This window comes from Scleropages formosus, chromosome 4 (genome assembly GCF_900964775.1).
Source record: "Scleropages formosus chromosome 4, fSclFor1.1, whole genome shotgun sequence".
Lineage (NCBI taxonomy): Eukaryota > Metazoa > Chordata > Actinopteri > Osteoglossiformes > Osteoglossidae > Scleropages > Scleropages formosus.
The window spans coordinates 14,987,934-15,005,516 of NC_041809.1; the positions used below are offsets into that span (position 1 = coordinate 14,987,934).

The window sequence follows — 17,583 nt, forward strand, 5'->3', positions numbered from 1 at the left end:
TGGATAATTTTATAATATGAAGCAGATATAAGTGCAATTTGGCCTGTATTATAATTGGAACTGACACTGTTCCTGAAGTATCAGTGGAGGCACCTGCATTCTGCCAGTGTCACGATCAGTGGAGGTGTTTGCTTCTGCATGTACAACGTATACAAAATCAACACTGGTGTAATGAGCTGATGATGCCATCTACAAAAACACTGCTGTAACAGTGTAATAACCATTCTCCCAGTACATCTCGCCCTCCCGACATGGAATTATAATAAACCGCAAAGAAAAAATGCTGGATCACCATCACAAGACTCTGATGGTATGACCTGCAGTGCCTGGGGAAAAACTGATCACACACTGGCTTATCTCAGTCCAGCTTAGAGGCAAAAAATAAAAGTGACAAGCCTGTTAAGGAAACTGAACATGTGGAAGAGTGCAGCTACAGAGGGACCAACAAGACTACTTGGACTCTACCGGTTGGAGTGCCCTCAAGTACGTGATGTAGTAAAATTACCCAGCAGTATAGATGGGTAAAGAATTGTAAACTTGTAGTTGTTGTAACTGTAACCTTAAAACTGTAAGTTGCTTTGGAAAAAAGCTTCAGCTAAATGAATAAATGTAAATGTGATGGACAACACTGTAGAGTGGGTTCCGACATATTTTACGCGCTGTAAGAAAGAACACCTTAAGGCAGACAACGCCAAAGTACCAAATCAGCTTCATAAATATTTTGAAGAACATAAGTTCTCCAGACTGGACCCTCTGTGCCCCGTCACTGTTTAAGAACCTCAACAAGAGGAGAGGTGCTGAACCCGCCGGCTATCTCCAGTGTTTCGTGAAATAATGAACCAGCACCTCTAACATGTGGAATAATGGAGAACCTGTCCCATCTGAAATGTACTACCACCCCTTCATCAGACCCCCCCCCACTGTCTGAACACAGGGCACACGGACAGGTGGAGGGTGCAGTAAACATAGGTTTGCACTTTGTTCTTCAACATCTCCAATGTAATGGATCACATCAGCATCCTATTGGCGGACTTGAACTCTGCATTAAAACACCATCATCCCAAGTGTGCTTCAGGAGAAACAACAGGTTGTGCTCAATTTACAAAACTAATGCGTTCCAGAAAACCGTGAACACTGAATTTTCAGATACAGAGAGCGTATCTTCCATTATTTTAAATGGGAAAAATAATGGATTTCAGATGGGCTGGAAACACAATTTCCCCAGACATCACTAAAACTTTGTTATACTGATTTTTCTTTCCGTAAATCGAAGAATGGGTGTCAAAAGATAGGAGGCATTATACCGGATTTCAGAATAGAGAGTGTTCATAAATCAAGAGATGATTCTCCTCCAGCTAAATCTCCCTGATTCCATCTGTCACTCGATCAATGACTTCCTGACGGACAGGAAATGGTACATGCAGCTTGGCAAATGTATGTCAAACCCCATGACCATGAGTGCTGGAACACTGCAAGGCTAACAGACTGATGTCCAGAGGTTTACACCTTCCCCTCTGCCATTCTTCCAGTACACCAGTGAGTGCACTTCTGAACACCAGTCTGTCAGACTCCTGAACTTTGCTGATGACTCCACCCTTAACGCTGGTACCTCCAGTCTGGATGGGTCGTTATACAATAAAATCAGCCAATTATCTCAGTGGTGTTGTCGACAACCTAGTATTCAACGTGCAGAAAATTTAAATTATTGTACATTTTGGGAAACGACCTCCTTTCTCACCTCCCTCTTGTTCTAAATGGATGTACAATCAACACCACTAATGGCTCCTGGGCACAGCAATCTCCCAGGACCTCAAATGGGACAGAAACATCATTTCAGCCACCAGAGAATTTTATTCTTAAGACAGCTGAAGAAATTCAGTGTGTCACAGACAGTAATAGTCCAGTTCTACAGAGCCACCACTGAATCAATCCTTGACCAATCCATATTGTCTTCCTTGGTGCTCCATCAGGCAAGTCCAAGGGCAGGTTACAGTGTCACCTCATCAGTGGAGAGGATCACCAGCTGTAGCCTGGCAAAGATTCAGGGCCTGTATCTCTAAAGGCATCAAGCGAGAAGTGAAGACCACAGCATCCCTCACACCCAGCCCACCACATATTCTAGAAACTCCCCTTAGAAAAATGGCTTCTATAAAGTGCAAGGCAGTAGCTCTTCATGCCCAACGCTCAGCTGGTGTCAACTCACTTCTATTCACTGAGTGTGTTTATTTGGAGAAATGTGTGTATATAATGTCACAAGTGTGTATTGTGTGGTAAATGTGTATTATGTAGCCAATCCATGTAGAATCACCAAGGTAAGTTTGTAGAACTGTTACTGTTCTTGGCAAATAAAGTCATTCTGATTCTAACCAGGCTGTAACTACTGTACAAGCTGCAGCAGAAGACATACACCAGCACCTAGATTCATCAAAACATTTATGTAGTTATACCGTAATAAGCTCACACATGCCCCTAATGTGAGTAGTCTGTAACTCACAGATCTAACTACTGAGGAGATGAAGGGATCCCTTTGCACATACACCATCAGTAAGTAAGCTCACACTTTCCCATTTGTGGTGTCCTGAATATAAACATAACACACAACAGTGTTCTTTCAGCTATGGGCATCTGACAAAGTCAGACATCTGTGCTCAGATGTCCACTGCAAATAAAAAAATCCTTTTACCCTTGATACAGTTGTGTTCTTCACAAGGGCTAAGTGAGAAACAAGTGGCTACAAATCTTCTCTTCAAACCGATGCCATTGGCAGATCTAGGGGTCCCTAAAAGTCCTCTAACTGTACAATATCAGCAAACCGCTGCTTCACTCCGTAACGCCAATGTTTATTCCGTAGGGTTACAGCTGTCATACTTCAAGATTGCCCTTCTCGTCAACTTGACATCTCCATGGTAACAGTCCCACGTCACTGAGTCACCATCTACAGCTCACGTGACCAGTGGGCCTCCCCTGTTAGAGGCTCACAGAGGCCAGTGAGACTCCTCACACAGAGTTAAGGAAATATTGAGGGAATCACACCATGGTACCACTTCTTCACCAACACACTACCACCCAAGTATGACTGCTACTGCTCAAACCGCGGAAACACTGTAATAATGGCAGCAAGGCATGCAGAGCACGTGGGTACAGCCCTAAGGGGCAACACTACACAAGTGGAGTAGATGCATGATGAGAACCAGAAATTAAACCACTCACTCTGTCCTTGTACTGTGAAGCAAACTGCCACCTCTGCTCTTGAGCCAGTGATACCACTTCCTTCTGTTAGTAACATTATTCATATTATTAGCAAAAGAGGAAGGAGCTCCTTACAGAGCAGAGCTTGGGTTTCTATGGCAGCGAGGGCTTCTCCTTGCCTCCCTCAAAGCAGTGCAGGCACTCACCCCAGGCAGCAGTCCCTCAGGGGGAGTAGGGGAGACGGCCTCTCCGTCAGGGCCGCGGGCACACAACTGGGGGGACATAGTAGGCGATTCATCGATGAAGGGCATAGTCTCCGAACCATCCTGGGACTTTCGGTCCTCGGCCGCGTCGCCATCGTAGCCATCTGTGTTGTAGTTGAAGTCTGGGGGGAGGAGAGAGAGCTGAGCATCTGGGTGGTGGGGGATGCAACAGCAACATAAACCAACAGAAAACCTATCCTGGCAGAAGTAGAACAAGTATGAGGGGAATAAAATATTAATATGTACAGTAGGCACTGCATCTACATATGGGGAAATAAAGTGGCACTAAAACAGCAGCAGCTACGGACTGGAGGGTAGAAGACCTTGCCCAGCTCACTCACACACTGGCTTTTTTATTAAAGACAACATTATATTCAAACCTACACTGGAATTCATTTGGCTATATATATCACACGAAAAGAGACAAAAAGGTAATTTTTTATGCATTTATTGTTTACACAAAATCCCACAGGCTTCTTAAGGGAGACTGGCAAAAGCAGCACTACACAATTTTATTATATAAAAAATGTACACTGGTACTCCAACTTAAAGAAACAAATGAGACCGGAAGTCTGTTTACAACTTGTTTGCTCAAAAATCCAAAGCTACTTTTACCACCAAGTCACAATCAGCAAAAGCTTGAAAAGAAATGTCCCTCAATTCATTAACGGGGTGTGTTCTGTAAAAACGTTGCCTGTAGCAAAGCATGAAAGACTATGTGCACCTCGTGGAAACACTGAATTTGAATGGAGCTAAGAAGATCCCACACTCTGGACTGACATTTACCAGTTGGTCATGTTCACAAACTATTTTTACTGTGGAAGACATAACGGAACTGGAGTTAAACTGCAACAAAGAAAATGTAGGTAAAAAGAGAAACTGTGAGAAGTGTGTATGTTCCAAACCCTGTGAGTTGGGCTCTAACTGAAAAGATAGTAGAAACATAAAAGCCTGTTGATAGGACTACCAGGAAGAGACTGACTGTGTACAATAATATCTGCCTTTGACTTTGCAGAGCACTAAAAACACAGCAACTTCATCCTCCACCTGCCACCCTGCTAAATGAAAACTGGCGTAAAGGTAAAAACAGGTAAAAAGGCTACTCTATCTTCAACAGTAACTCAGATAGAAAAACCAAGTACTTGTGTTTTTTATGTTTATGGCTGGCATTTCATCTGCACCATCAATCAGTGAGTTCAGCTTTATTAAAGACATTTCCAGGGCCACGTTCACGAGCCTTAATCAAGTACGAAGGAGATGCTGGGTCCTCTCTTTCTCATTTACACACACATACTTCCTAAGATACAGGAGCACACAGCTATGTGGCACAGCAATTTCCTGAACATTACAGTGACTTTTATAGATCAGCATGAGATGAACTTTCCAGTTAAATTGTAGAATTCCCGTGGAGTGTTGGGCTCTTGATAAAGACTGATTTTCATTTTGCAAGAGGGCAGCAGGAGAACCACTCCAAAGCACCTTCTCTGCATAAAGAATGTTGACAGAGGCACCACTCACCAACAGCCCACAGTTCAGAGACATGCAAATACAGAATGAGCAGAAGACAAAGGCGATGCAGTTGATGGGACTGTGCAGTCAAGCTGACTTGCGCGAAACACACTGTTCCAAGCGCATCGAGTCAAAGTGCATCGCGGACAGGAGGCTCTGCTCTGCTGAGGGCACAACAAACCTGCCGATACACTCATGTGGCGGTGCTCCCTCTTCATTTACAACGTACTGTCAAAGTTGCAGTCCATTCCTGACCAGCCTCAGGGTCCTAGTATGACGGAGTATAACTGGCTACTTATCTGGCACTGTAACTAGCCCTGGACAAATGATGCAACACTGGAAGCATTTCAATTAGTAAAGTAACGTTACCCTGAATTTACAGTCTTCAAATTCATAGGTTAAAGACCTCACGGGAGGCAGTGAAGCCACCCAATACTTGTCTTCAACAAGTATACCCAAAACCATATTGGACCACTCTAAGCAGAAATCATCTGTCAGTACATGAGTGTTTTAGAGACGTTCAACACCTTTAGTGAGAACATACTTTTAAACCAAACACAGTAATGTATCTCTCACAGAAATGTTGACACAACAACATGCCCTTCCCTGAATGCTCAGACAGACTGAAGTCAAAGAGATGCACAGAGCAGAGTGAGCAGGTCGGCCTTACCTGGGTGGGAAGACATAAGCGAGCGGATTATACATGCAGCCTCAAAGAAGAAAGCCATGAGTGCACAGTCGTCCCATGCAAACGGCGGCTACTAGAGCACATGAGCGTACACACATGCACGCACCACCGGTGACATGGCTGCACTCTGAATGCCTCTACCCAAATGAATTCAAATTTCCATTCAAAGCACGAGACCTCTGAGTGACATGACACCACACACGGACAAGCAAGCTCAGCGGGTCTACAGCTAGAGCACAAATTCCCTGTACCATCTATATCCTACCCGTGTGACACTACAGGGCTCAGTCGCTCAGTCCGTGAAAGGACATCAAGCAACAGATCCGAAAAGGGCGTCTACGAGTATAACTTCAACATGTGTAAAACAGGCGGGTAACTTCATGGAGTCAAAATGTCTTTAGTGGATGATGGGAAACCGGAAAGCTCCCTGTGACACATCCACATCTACAACCCAGCATAAGTCACATGGAGGAATCAGGAGGTTGAAATGAGACCCACAGGGGAGAGAAGCTCCATGGCTTGAGGGCACCTGTGGGGGGAAGGGTCCAACCTGGGACACAGCAGCTTGTACCCCGAGACAGGCCCTTCTGCTGCCATGCATCTAAACAGAGAGAGAGAGAGAGTATATGTATGTATGTATGTATGTATGTATGTATGTATGTATGTATGTATGTATGTATGTATGGTTGGGATAAACACAGCAGTAATACCAGAGCTGGTGATTTTATTTTCAAATAAAACAAAAAAAAAATTAATTTAAATCAGTTTTTTTTTTTTTTTTTTAAATTTAATGTTGAACTCCGATGTTACCAAAATGGGGGCGGGGGACACAGTGGTGCAGCAGGTTTGGCCAGGGCCTGCCCTGTGGTGGGTCTGCGATTCAAGTCCTGCTTGTGTCCAAGGTGCGTGCCCTCCCCCTTCAGCCTTGCACCATGTGTTGCCGGGTTAAGCTCTGGTTCACCGCGATCCACTCGGCACTCGGGACAAGCAGTTTCAGTCAGTGTGTGTGTGTGTGTGTGTGTGTTACCAAAATATTTGTTTTATTCCTGAAAATGTTTAGACTTGTTAAACCTTAATTGTTTAAAGCGATGTGGAATTGAGGCGGAACTCATGGCTGCTGTCAACCAGCTTCTTTCCATCACAGCATCCTCTGCAGGCGTAGAGTGTGTCTTTAACACATATGGACTAATCCAGCCTAAACTTTGCAGGAACAGGCTTGGCATAGAAAATGCAGCTAAACTCATGTTTCCGTAAACAAGAACATTGAACCACGCGAGCCAGAAGAAACCTATACTTCTAGTTCTAAAACTCTAGGTATCTTTGAATGAAGGACTAATATTTTTCAAATGTTGTGGTGTAATTTAATTTGGCATGTTTTTAATGTCATCAGCTGTTTAAAGTTGACTTGTGTATTCAACACTGGTTCAATTATCCTAGAGTACTTGTCATTTAATTCATTCACTTTATTCATTTAACTACTCTGTGCTGATAGTTCTTCTGTGATCAAAAGCTGCTTTACAGTTATTCTAGGTATGTTACCAAATAAACCTTAAATATATTGGGGGGTTCATTTTTTTAATTTAAATCAGGGTTTGAAATGATGATTTCAGTTGTCCAACCCTGAGTAACATATAGCAAACGCACGTAAACGAGGGATGAGGGCGCGGTATATAGTCATGGCAACGATGTTCTGCCCTCATGAAGTGAATTTGATGCAGAACACCTCTGTCGCATCTGGCCACTGTGTCCAGCAAACACCATCACCAGTTCATTAAGGTACAACAAACTTAGAAAGCCACCAAAAAGAGCTCACATTTAAAAGGAGCTCACGTTTACATCAACTATGAGAACAGCTGATGCAGTTTCATAAAAGGTTATGCTCTTTCAGAAACTGCTGGAATATTTACAAAAGCAAATAATGTGGAGCACCTTGACTCTGGTTCATGAAAAGTGAGATGTTACAGCTATGCCACCCTACACTGACACCAACCTGTGACAACCCCCCAATAACCGTCCACAGATGGGGGAATGCTTGATCGTGCAACCGCCAAAGCCCAGCTCCATACCAGTGCTACTGTGACCAGACTGTGGCGGTTATTTTGGTCATTCAGTCAGTGTGTTCACCTTGCCCTCTCAACCTCATTGATTAAGGGTCACATGCTGGAAGGCCTGTCATGTCCATTCACATTCCATCAGTCAGCGTGCCTCTGCCAACATGATCCCCCTCTGAACACTAACTGTCCAGTATCTCACAGGCTGGGAGGGAACCAGGCTGCTTCTGGAAAGTGTTCCTCTTGAGAACAGGCCATGTGTTTTTGTCCAGGAGACAGCAGAGACAGGATCTCATCTGGTCAAAGTGTCTGTCGCTGCAGATAAGTGTGTGGACGCACAGAGCACAGCAGCAGAAACACTCTAGTCCAATGAGTAACCATGTTAAACAGAAGCTCCAGGCTCAGCCCACTGACCACAGCACCCTGGAGGGGTGCAACTGAGCAGCAGTACCTGCTCTGGGATATGGCAGCATCCCATCACAGGACCAACAGGGGCTCTGGTGCTGAGCTTCTGGGCTCCTGCTCACTCTGATGGGGGCCAACAGCAAGCCCTTGGCAGAACAGACTCCAAGGGAAGAGTGCTGCAAGGTGGAGCTTGGGTAAGATGCACAGGGCGTGTGCCGAGCTGTCAGCCCGCGTCATTCCTCACAAACAGAACTCCAGTGTGGCACTGGCATTTAAGCAGGACGACCCCCCCCCCCCTCCTCCAAGCCAAGCATGGCAGCCCCAACCTCCGGAGTCACCACAAGTCTTTCGCTGGCAGAAGCCAATTTAAAACTCAAGTCTTTTTTTTAGGTCTTATATGTCCATTACAGTCATATTGACTGGTGCACAAGTAAATCATAGGACACTTGAAATGTTTTCAACACATCAAAAAAAAACAGCAACACATAAGAGCACAAACCTCACAGAAATAGTTCCCCTCACAGCAGTTTGACCTTTATTTCTATCAACACCTACAATGAACATAAACATTCGGTGACTGGGCACTGATGTCACTGCAGCGCAGCTTTTCCATGTCAGGGGCCACACTGTGTCCCTTGCAAGAGAGGTGTGGAGGGAAGGAGGTAGGTCAGTCCATCTCCTGCCAAGGCTGCTTCTTCCATATCCACCTCGGTCGCTTGGCCTGCTAGGGGGCATCTGTCGCACACACTCCATTACAGCAGGATAACGAAGTGTGTCAACGCCAGCAGCCTAATTACAGACAGAGCACTCAACTGGTAGAGACCCAGGAAGGCACATTGTCATGGACAGGGGACAGTCCAAGTAGGAGCTACAAGCCTTGGGCCTCCTCTCCTTCAGTAGCAGAAGGTCAAGAGTGAGCAATGGGTCTGGTGACAAGCTGCCGTAATGGGTCAGGACATGACCGCTCTCTTCTGGTCCTCAACACAGGTAAAGACAAGTGCAAGGGCCCCGAATCCCAGAGGTACTGAGGACTTCTCTCATGGCATCACACTGCCTTAGCAGTGGGCCCACCATACTGAAAAAACAGCACAGCCCACAGGAGTGAGCATGTGTATCTGCTCGCATCCAAGGAACCCTCTTTGTCCCCACGCATTCTGCCCCACTCTCCATGCTGCACTTCCCACTGATGGGATGACAAATGGCACTACTCCACTCCAGTGAGTATACTGTGCCGCCATCCATTGCAGCACTAAATCACAGCAACACAGCACGCTGCAAGAGGAAAATGACAGATGATCCCCTTGCATTCATGCCCCCACCACCAGCTCACAAAGGAAAACAAAAACCCATCCGGCTTCTCATGTGCACTGTGAAACCCTCCAGAAACCATTTCATCATTAAGAGTTGGGTTAGACGGTTTGTCATAGAAATGCAATGGGAGAGACCTACAAGAACCTGACAACCAAAGGATGACAGCAGGAAGTGTAGTGGTTACAGCTAGTCTCTTTGGCTCCAAAGGTCGCAGGTTTGATCTTCACCTCTGGATGTAGGACCCTTGAGCAAGGTACTTACCCTAAATTGCACCAGTCAAATTACCCTGCTGTATAAATGGATGAATAATTATAACCTTAACACTGCAAGTCACTTTGGAGAAAAGCATCAGCTAAGTGAATACATGTAAATGTAAGAACCACACTTCTCTGTGCTAGCAGTGGGGCTGATTAAGGGATACTTTGTATTTGTTCATTTAACTGAGGCTTTTCTTGAAAACCACTTAAAATGTTAAATTACTTACAGTTAGTTACCTATTTATACAGCTGGGAATTTTACTGGAACACTTTGGGGCAAGTACCTTGCTTAAGGGTCCTACAGCCAGAGATGGGGATTGAACCTGTGAGCTTAAGGTCCAAAGGAGGCTGCTGTAACCACTAAGCTACCAGCTGCCTCACTTCACTAACCTTTTACTAAGTGTGATCAATCAATGAGTGTGAGAGCAGCACACAGGGATTAGGGTTAGAGGGTTAATCTCCCTCTTTTCTCTCTGTGCTAAATGGCACCATTGGTCAGAAAATTAATTTCCCCCAGTTACAGTCTCCATGTGGGACACTAACCCCAGCACCTTTAACTGTTTGACGCTCCCAGTTGGGAGACTGAGCCTTATGGTGCTCACCACAGGAGAGGATGAAAACACAGCTGCACCGCAGTACCCCCAAATGCTTCAGCAGTGTACACCATGAAGTACAGGTACAGGTCCAGCCCACCCACCGCCCCCCGAAGCAAACAAATGGCTACAGAGCATCTTCCTGTGGGGAACACTGTTTCCAATTTTCCAGCAACTGAGGGAGCCTCACAGGCCTTTAAGCACCTGTCTGAGCATACAGAGCAGGGATCACACAGCTGAGGGACCACAGTAGTGGTCACAATGAATGTCCAGTCCGGTGTGGGCGATCATGACCTGGAACGTACATAATGGGATACCATTAATATGGATGGATAGATGAGAGGCCAGTGGACAAGCAGGACAGCAAAGAGCAGAAAGAGTGTATGGGGCTGGGTATATAAAAATATATCACTGCTGATTTCAGGGAGGTCTACTAAGCATGTGAATCACATGGAGGGACAGTCTGAGAGCATGGGCAGGATACGCACTCGCATACGCGCACAAGCTTTCTCGTGCACCCGTAGAACAGTTCCCAATGTGGGACAGCGCGTGCACAAGAACAGCTCATGTAACAGACACGTTGAGCACCACAGGAGACCAGCTCACTGCCATCTTCTACAAGCTCCTTAAAAACGACAAATGACCAACAGCCTGTTGACCACACCACATATTAAACTCTCTTACACCAGAAGTGTGGTTAACAGCATTTATGTAACAGCTTGTGCATGACGTAATGTGAGAGGAGAATGCCACACTGCAGGGTGCTGGAGTCAGATGGATGGAAGCTGCAGGTGTTCAGACAAATGTGTGTGAAGGACCAGCGATCACCCTTCATCTGTGGCACTAATCAATAACTACTAATGCCCTGTGGTGGACTGTGACTGACTGAGACACACACACTCACACAATACCAGAGCTTCACATCTCTCTGCTAGAGGATAAACAGCCTTCCCAGGAAAGAGCTGTACTTTGTTTCTTACCCTCTTGTAACCACAGTAATGTCACTTTCTCTCCACGCAAACAAATGAAGTTTAGACATTTCATGTGAGTCCCTCTGACTGTTTCCTAGATACATTTTATGTTTTTTTACAATACTATAGTCTACTGTCACACAGGGATTGTGTTGTCAACCCCAAAGACAAATCTGCCCCACCATGGAGGAACAAAAAAGCCCCCGTGTCTCAGGTGATTCACACACCAGTGTCAAGTCATGTGGGATGCTGCTCCACTGACACCATGGAGTATCCCTACATTGTAGCACTGCCCCCAGAGGAGGGTCACAAAGCTAACTGGAGCTCCAGCTTCTCTCTCTCTCACACACACACACACACACACACACACCTTCATCCATGTGCAATTATTCAAATTATACAAATTACTCCCAGAAGTAAGGGGTGTGTGAACAAAACTGAGTTTTCCTGAAACCAGCAGAAACAGTAAAAAGTGTCTATGTCCTAAGGAAGGCAGAATATTTACAGGTGCAGTGTTTAAATGTGATGCTGCCAGGTTGCTATGCAAACTGCACTAAGCTGAGTGGAGAATTACTGATGGAACAGGGTAAGGAAATGCTGCTTTAAAGCTGCATAACAGTGGGATCAATTCACTGAAATGTGTCATTGGAAGCAGTCTCTCAGCATACATGTTGGCACCGGAGTCCAGCGCTGACGAGTGGGAAGAGACACACAATGGACCCGTGTTCACGTTCTCACTGTATACATGTGGGCTGACTGTTACACGAATATACAGTAATTTGACCATCTTATCAGAAAAAGAAGACCACATCCAAATATACTGGAGATAATGCCATTTCAGGCTTATGAGGCACTAAGGTAAGAACCTGATTTAAGAAATAGACACATAAACAAGACTAAAAGTATATGTTTGACAGTTACTGCTCATCTGGGGGAAGACTCAGGTAGCTGGTGAACTTGGAAATAATATTTTATGGAAGTCAAATCCAATTTGATTTATTGTGTCATCACAGCTTAATGATTTCAAACATCTAAGGCTGAAGACATTGAAAGGACAAAATTCAGGAGTTCCTAGACTTAGCCTTAAGACTTCAACACCAAATTGGCTGTCCAGGCTCTTCGCTCCCAATATAAAAGAGATATCCACTTCTAATCATCCTGTGATGAGAAAGCATTCTGATCTAGCCCCCACCTGAAATTAAACTAGGTTTTTTGCTGCCCTTCCAAGCCTCTGAGTAAAAAGAAGTCTCTCGACATTCACATAACATGGACTGGAGAAGAGAAAACCCAAAAGGAATTTAGGTACTTCAGGAGGACTGGAAAGTGTGCAGAGTTGAGCAGGAAGAGCAAACTGAGTTGGGCTGTGTGCCTGAGAAGTATAGCAACATGTACTCTGAAGTCACACTAGACTTTCATCTGTGTGGCTTCCATTCAGGGAGGGAAAGCCGCTAAGGGTTCAGCCAAAGATGAAAGATGGGAGCAACAGGTAAAGTCCAAATGAGATCATCTTATAGAGGACTGGCAGACACCGTCGCATTACTGTTTCCCACTGAAGTCTCAAACCCCCGTCACAAACATTCAGATTAACCACACACTGAAATGTTATGTGCACGAGTGTAACCCACAGCCACTATTGATCAGACTCACATTGGGGAAGGGCATCGCGAAACCACAAGGGGTCAAATGATTGGGTAGGAGGAGGTTTCTCAATCACATGCCTGTGCATGTGAGTGTGTGTTTGACATTTATTCTTTAGTAAACAGGGACAGAGCGAGCTGGAGCTCACACTGCAGAATCACATAGGACACCCATGTTAAATTGCTCCAAGTTAAGGTCCAGTTCACAAGCAGAAAAAAAATACACCTTACATGAGAAGCCAACTTTGCAGCTGCAAAAGGACATAAGCACTGCTCTTCCTCAAAAGCCATGTGTATATGAAGCACTGTCCACCAACCCTGCTCAGTCTTTCCCTTTTAATAGTGTCCATTCCACACATCGTGATTACCCAAACTCCCCGGGACCATGCGAGGCACGGGAGATCAGCGGTGGCCAAGCACTGGCCTGCAATTCAGTCTCCCACCTCACTCTCACTTCTGTTCCCTTAAGACCTTTCCAAGGCTGCTACCTGTGCCCACCAACAACCTGACCGTGTGCCAACACTGCAGGGCCGTGCAGCACCACTATTACACTGCATGCTGCAGATGGCAGTGGGCAGGCCAGGGATAAAAAGGTACTATTCTGACATCGCAATGCAGGCAGGAAACATACACAGGACAAACCCTACAAATTGAGGAGAGGCAACAAGGTAAGCCTCTGGATGTTCACCTTCACTGTAGAGCAAACCATTTTCAGAGTGAAAAACAGCACATCATGTGTTCAGAGAAAACAAGGTGAAGAAATGCTTGAGAACTATGACTGAAGGTTAAACTAAACCAATAGCAAGCCCTGCTGGTGCTGGTATCACGACTCTGGACACAGGGTAATGTCCACCCTTAGCAGCAAAGCAGTGAAGACAGTACCCAAAAAATGCCATCTGCCCATTGGGACTGTGGCCACTTTAGCTCTGCAGGGACAACCGTTACTAAAAGAGGAAACCTACCCATGATGACAAAAGGAACAGAACTGCGGGGTGGTTGGTTAACAACCCAACTGTGATCGCCACCATTCCCTACCCTTGCGCTCACCGGTATATTTCTCTGGAACAAAACCAAACAAAGAGCTATTAAAAGCTGAGAGATAAACTGCTTGTGCAATTTCAGAACACAGCTTTGCAGTACAAAGCCAAAGACTGCTTCCTCAGTGTGGAGAAAAAGAAAAAAAAAAAAAAGGACATTATATTAAAAAAGAGGGCACACAAACAAAGCAGGATATGAAATTCCAAAATGTGTTTTGTTCATACAGATTTTGTTGGAGGGCTCATGACAACTGCTACAGTAACCATGGATACTCATTGTTACCCTTATCTTGAGCTGACCCCTTCATCGAAGGCAACCTAAAATACCAGATTATATAAGATAATAAACTGTTTTACGCATTTATACTGAGACTAACTGTCCCCACTGGAGGGTACAATAGCACCTTTTTTTAATAAACCTTCACATGGGACTAGCTGAGAGTCACAGTACTCTTTATGGTCCCTGCAGTTGAGCTCATGTGCAGCTCATGGTCTGCTGGGTGTTGAGGCAGGAAATTTTGCCAATACCAAGTCTAAAATGCTAATGAAGATTTTTTTTTTTTTTTTTTCCCCCCCCAAAAAATTATTATTCTGGACAAGCCTACAGGACATCTCTCTTTTGGTGAGAGAAACAGTAACACCACACCTAGGTGCAAGCAGGAAATCACTTCTGATTCTGGGTTCCATGTGCAGATGAATTCCAGAGGAAAACAGCCCTGGTCAGAGTCTATACTGTACTACATGGCGCTTGTGGGGAGCCAGTGAGCAAATGGGCAATAGAAGTGATCATTTCCATGTTGTCAACACCCCTGGAAGCATACAGACAGGATGAACTGAGAACTGCCCTGTTGGTGAGGGACAACACGACCCCCTTGAGCCACGTGCTTTCACTCCACTACTCAGCTCTGTGTGGGTGATGGGGGTGGGGGGGACTGAGAGCTTTGTGAGCACCCCCAGGCAGCTTTGACATCTCTAGCGGCTCCCACAGGACTGCAAGCAGCAGGCTCAGCAGGAGGATGCTGCTTGTTTGGAACTGGTAGCCATGATGACAGCTGAATGCATCTGCCACACACACACATACCATACAAAAACACACAAGCACACTGCCAGAAGACATGTCATATACTGAAATTTCATAAGACACACCACTGTGCATTTCCCACATGTGGCAAACCCAGAAAGCAGGGCGTCTAACAGAGACAAGGCCCACAACACCCTCTGCACTCACTGCACGCTGCAGCTCAGGTCAGGTCAGCACTTTCTTAGACTTGCAGTTGAAGTGTTGTGTTGACTGACAGGATTATTTGGGTTAAAGTGCCCCGAACGCAATGGGACAAAGCTGTTACTGTGATATGCCAACAGGAGGCACCCTAACAAACACTACCGCCCAACATGAGCTGTCTGCAACGCCTAGCTGCCACACACACACTGTCAAAGCTGAAACTCACCATTTCCAACACACTGCTACATTTTTCATGAAGGTAACTGAACTACTACAGTTTGGGGTGTAAAGGCCTGATGCTGTATGCAAGGCTCAATGATCGCCACACTTTGGCGCTTCCCTCACAGGAAGTGTGACTCCCTGTCTCTCAGGCTGTCTGTGTCCTTCAATCACAACGCTACTCTACACCCAAAAGATCATGGGTACAGCTCCTAAGGCACAGGCATGGAGAGACCATAACTGCACACCATCACCCTTCTCTCTATAGAGCTGTCTCAGGACTGTCCATCACTGCGTGAGTGAGTACTCACCAAGTGTGACAGTACCCCACTGCTGTCTGTCCTGCTGGCCACCATCCCCCGCACACTCACAGCTGGTACAGGTCTGCTGGGGGCAAACTCAAGCTCCCTGTGGAAGGCTGCAGACCAATCTACTATGTATCTGAGCACATACAAGAATCTGAATACACACTGTACCTAACACAGATGGGTAAGAGATGTCCTCCATCCTCTGAGCCTCTTGAACCAGTGTCTCCCTCTGGAACCATCCACAGAGAACCTCACAAACAGCAAAGAACATCAGGACCAAGGTCTATTGGGTCCCCACAGCACTACTGAGTGCTGGCAGGTGGACAGCAGAGAAGGAAGAGTGAACATATTACCCCACAGGCCATTGCTGTGGAAGAGCCCTAAAAGAGCTCTCTCCTCCTACTCCCTCTGTCACACTTAAGCCCAGCAATTAGTCAGCAAGATCTTAGGCTTCCATTCAGCCAAGACAAAAAAAAAAAAAAAAAAAACCCAAAAAGACTGCCTTATATAAAGCACAAATTTTCCTAAACCACAAAGAAAAAATGCCAAAAACGAATGGCTGCACACAAAAAAAAGCAGTAGGGTGACTTCACGTGTGTGAAGCCAGGATGGCGCATAACCCTTGGCTCATGCAATCAGACACAGCTCTCAATGTGCAAGATGATGCTGCAGCTACTTCTTAGAGAAGACGAATAGGCATGGAGAGAGGAGATTAGCTGCCTCAGTTACTATGGTTACTGGAGAGCGACTCACGAAAGGACATGGAGTTCAACTTGAACTTACAGCACATTCCACATTGTGCTGACACAAACTGCAGTAATAGGCATACAAATATATAGATATCCCCTGATTTACTAAATCTGTTCCTCAAAATGGTGTGGATATCAAGATTTGACAGCAAAAGTTTATTTCCTCATTTTAAATTATAATGAGTTCCCAGCCCATTCAAAAAACCTCTACCAATTTGTCCCAAATATCACTAGAACACTGCAAAACACCTATATAACCATCAACCCTTGACTTCAGCACAATGTAAAACATTTGTTTATTTACTTTCTCCAAAAGTGAGGTACATGTAAGAAAACCATGCAAAACTGCCTCACACCTGTTGTTACCTTTGCTGTGCTGCTTCCAAACCATGCTTGGCAACCCAGGGCAGTTTTCTCTCTCCACTGAAAACTTCAGCACCAGAGTTACTGTGTACAGTATATAGCTGAAAAAACCATCAGCAAAACGTTTCCTGCCAATTGCTCTGCTGTCTCCGCAGCCATTCTTTCAACCATTCAAGACACCTAACATGGCCAACAGAAACTCCAGCAGAATCGCATACGTTCCCATACTGCCCCACTCATTCCTGACACACGAACAGACGGAGCGATCTGGATGCAGCTATACAACTACAGTACATTATTGCACTACTGCTTCACTTGTACAAGATGCAACTTTTTTTACATGCTTTAAAGATTTTTTTTGTTCCGTAAATCAAAAATTGGGTATTACAAGCTATTTCAGTCATTATACTAAAATTTTGGATAGAGTCCTCAAATCAAGGGATACCTGTATACAAAATATCAACATACACAATGGAGGAAAGCTGTAAACTTTGAAATTCTTTTTTTGAAAATGTTTAATTAGTTTGACTCTATACATGTAACAAACTATTTCAGATACTATAATATGGACCAGGTTGTATATCAGAAAACTAAACTGTACAACAAGAACTGCCGTTCAGAACAGTGCCTGTGTGACACATACACCCTGAGCACATGGTCACAGAACAAAAAAAAAAAAAAAATTAAAGTGTGCCACATATTTTTGTTGCCTTATATACACATTTATTCCTTTGAAGCTAATGCCTTTGGACCCAAAGGTTGCAGGTTCGAGTCCCACTTCTGGCTGTAGTACCCTTGAGCGAGGTACTTA

The 17,583-nt window shown here is 45.1% G+C and overlaps 1 protein-coding gene across 3 annotated transcripts in view; it reads right to left on the reverse strand.

Annotated features, from left to right (window-relative positions):
- Positions 1–17,583, reverse strand: part of abr (ABR activator of RhoGEF and GTPase) — a 117,622-nt gene that overhangs the window by 80,103 nt on the left and 19,936 nt on the right. For 2 of the 3 annotated variants that reach the window (XM_018755343.2, XM_018755341.2), the window contains exon 2: positions 3,396–3,574. In XM_018755343.2, coding sequence (XP_018610859.2) covers positions 3,396–3,574 — 179 coding nt within the window. Of the gene's footprint in view, positions 1–3,395; positions 3,575–5,631; positions 5,648–17,583 lie in introns of those variants that run through there. The other variant, XM_029250795.1, reaches the window with a different exon arrangement.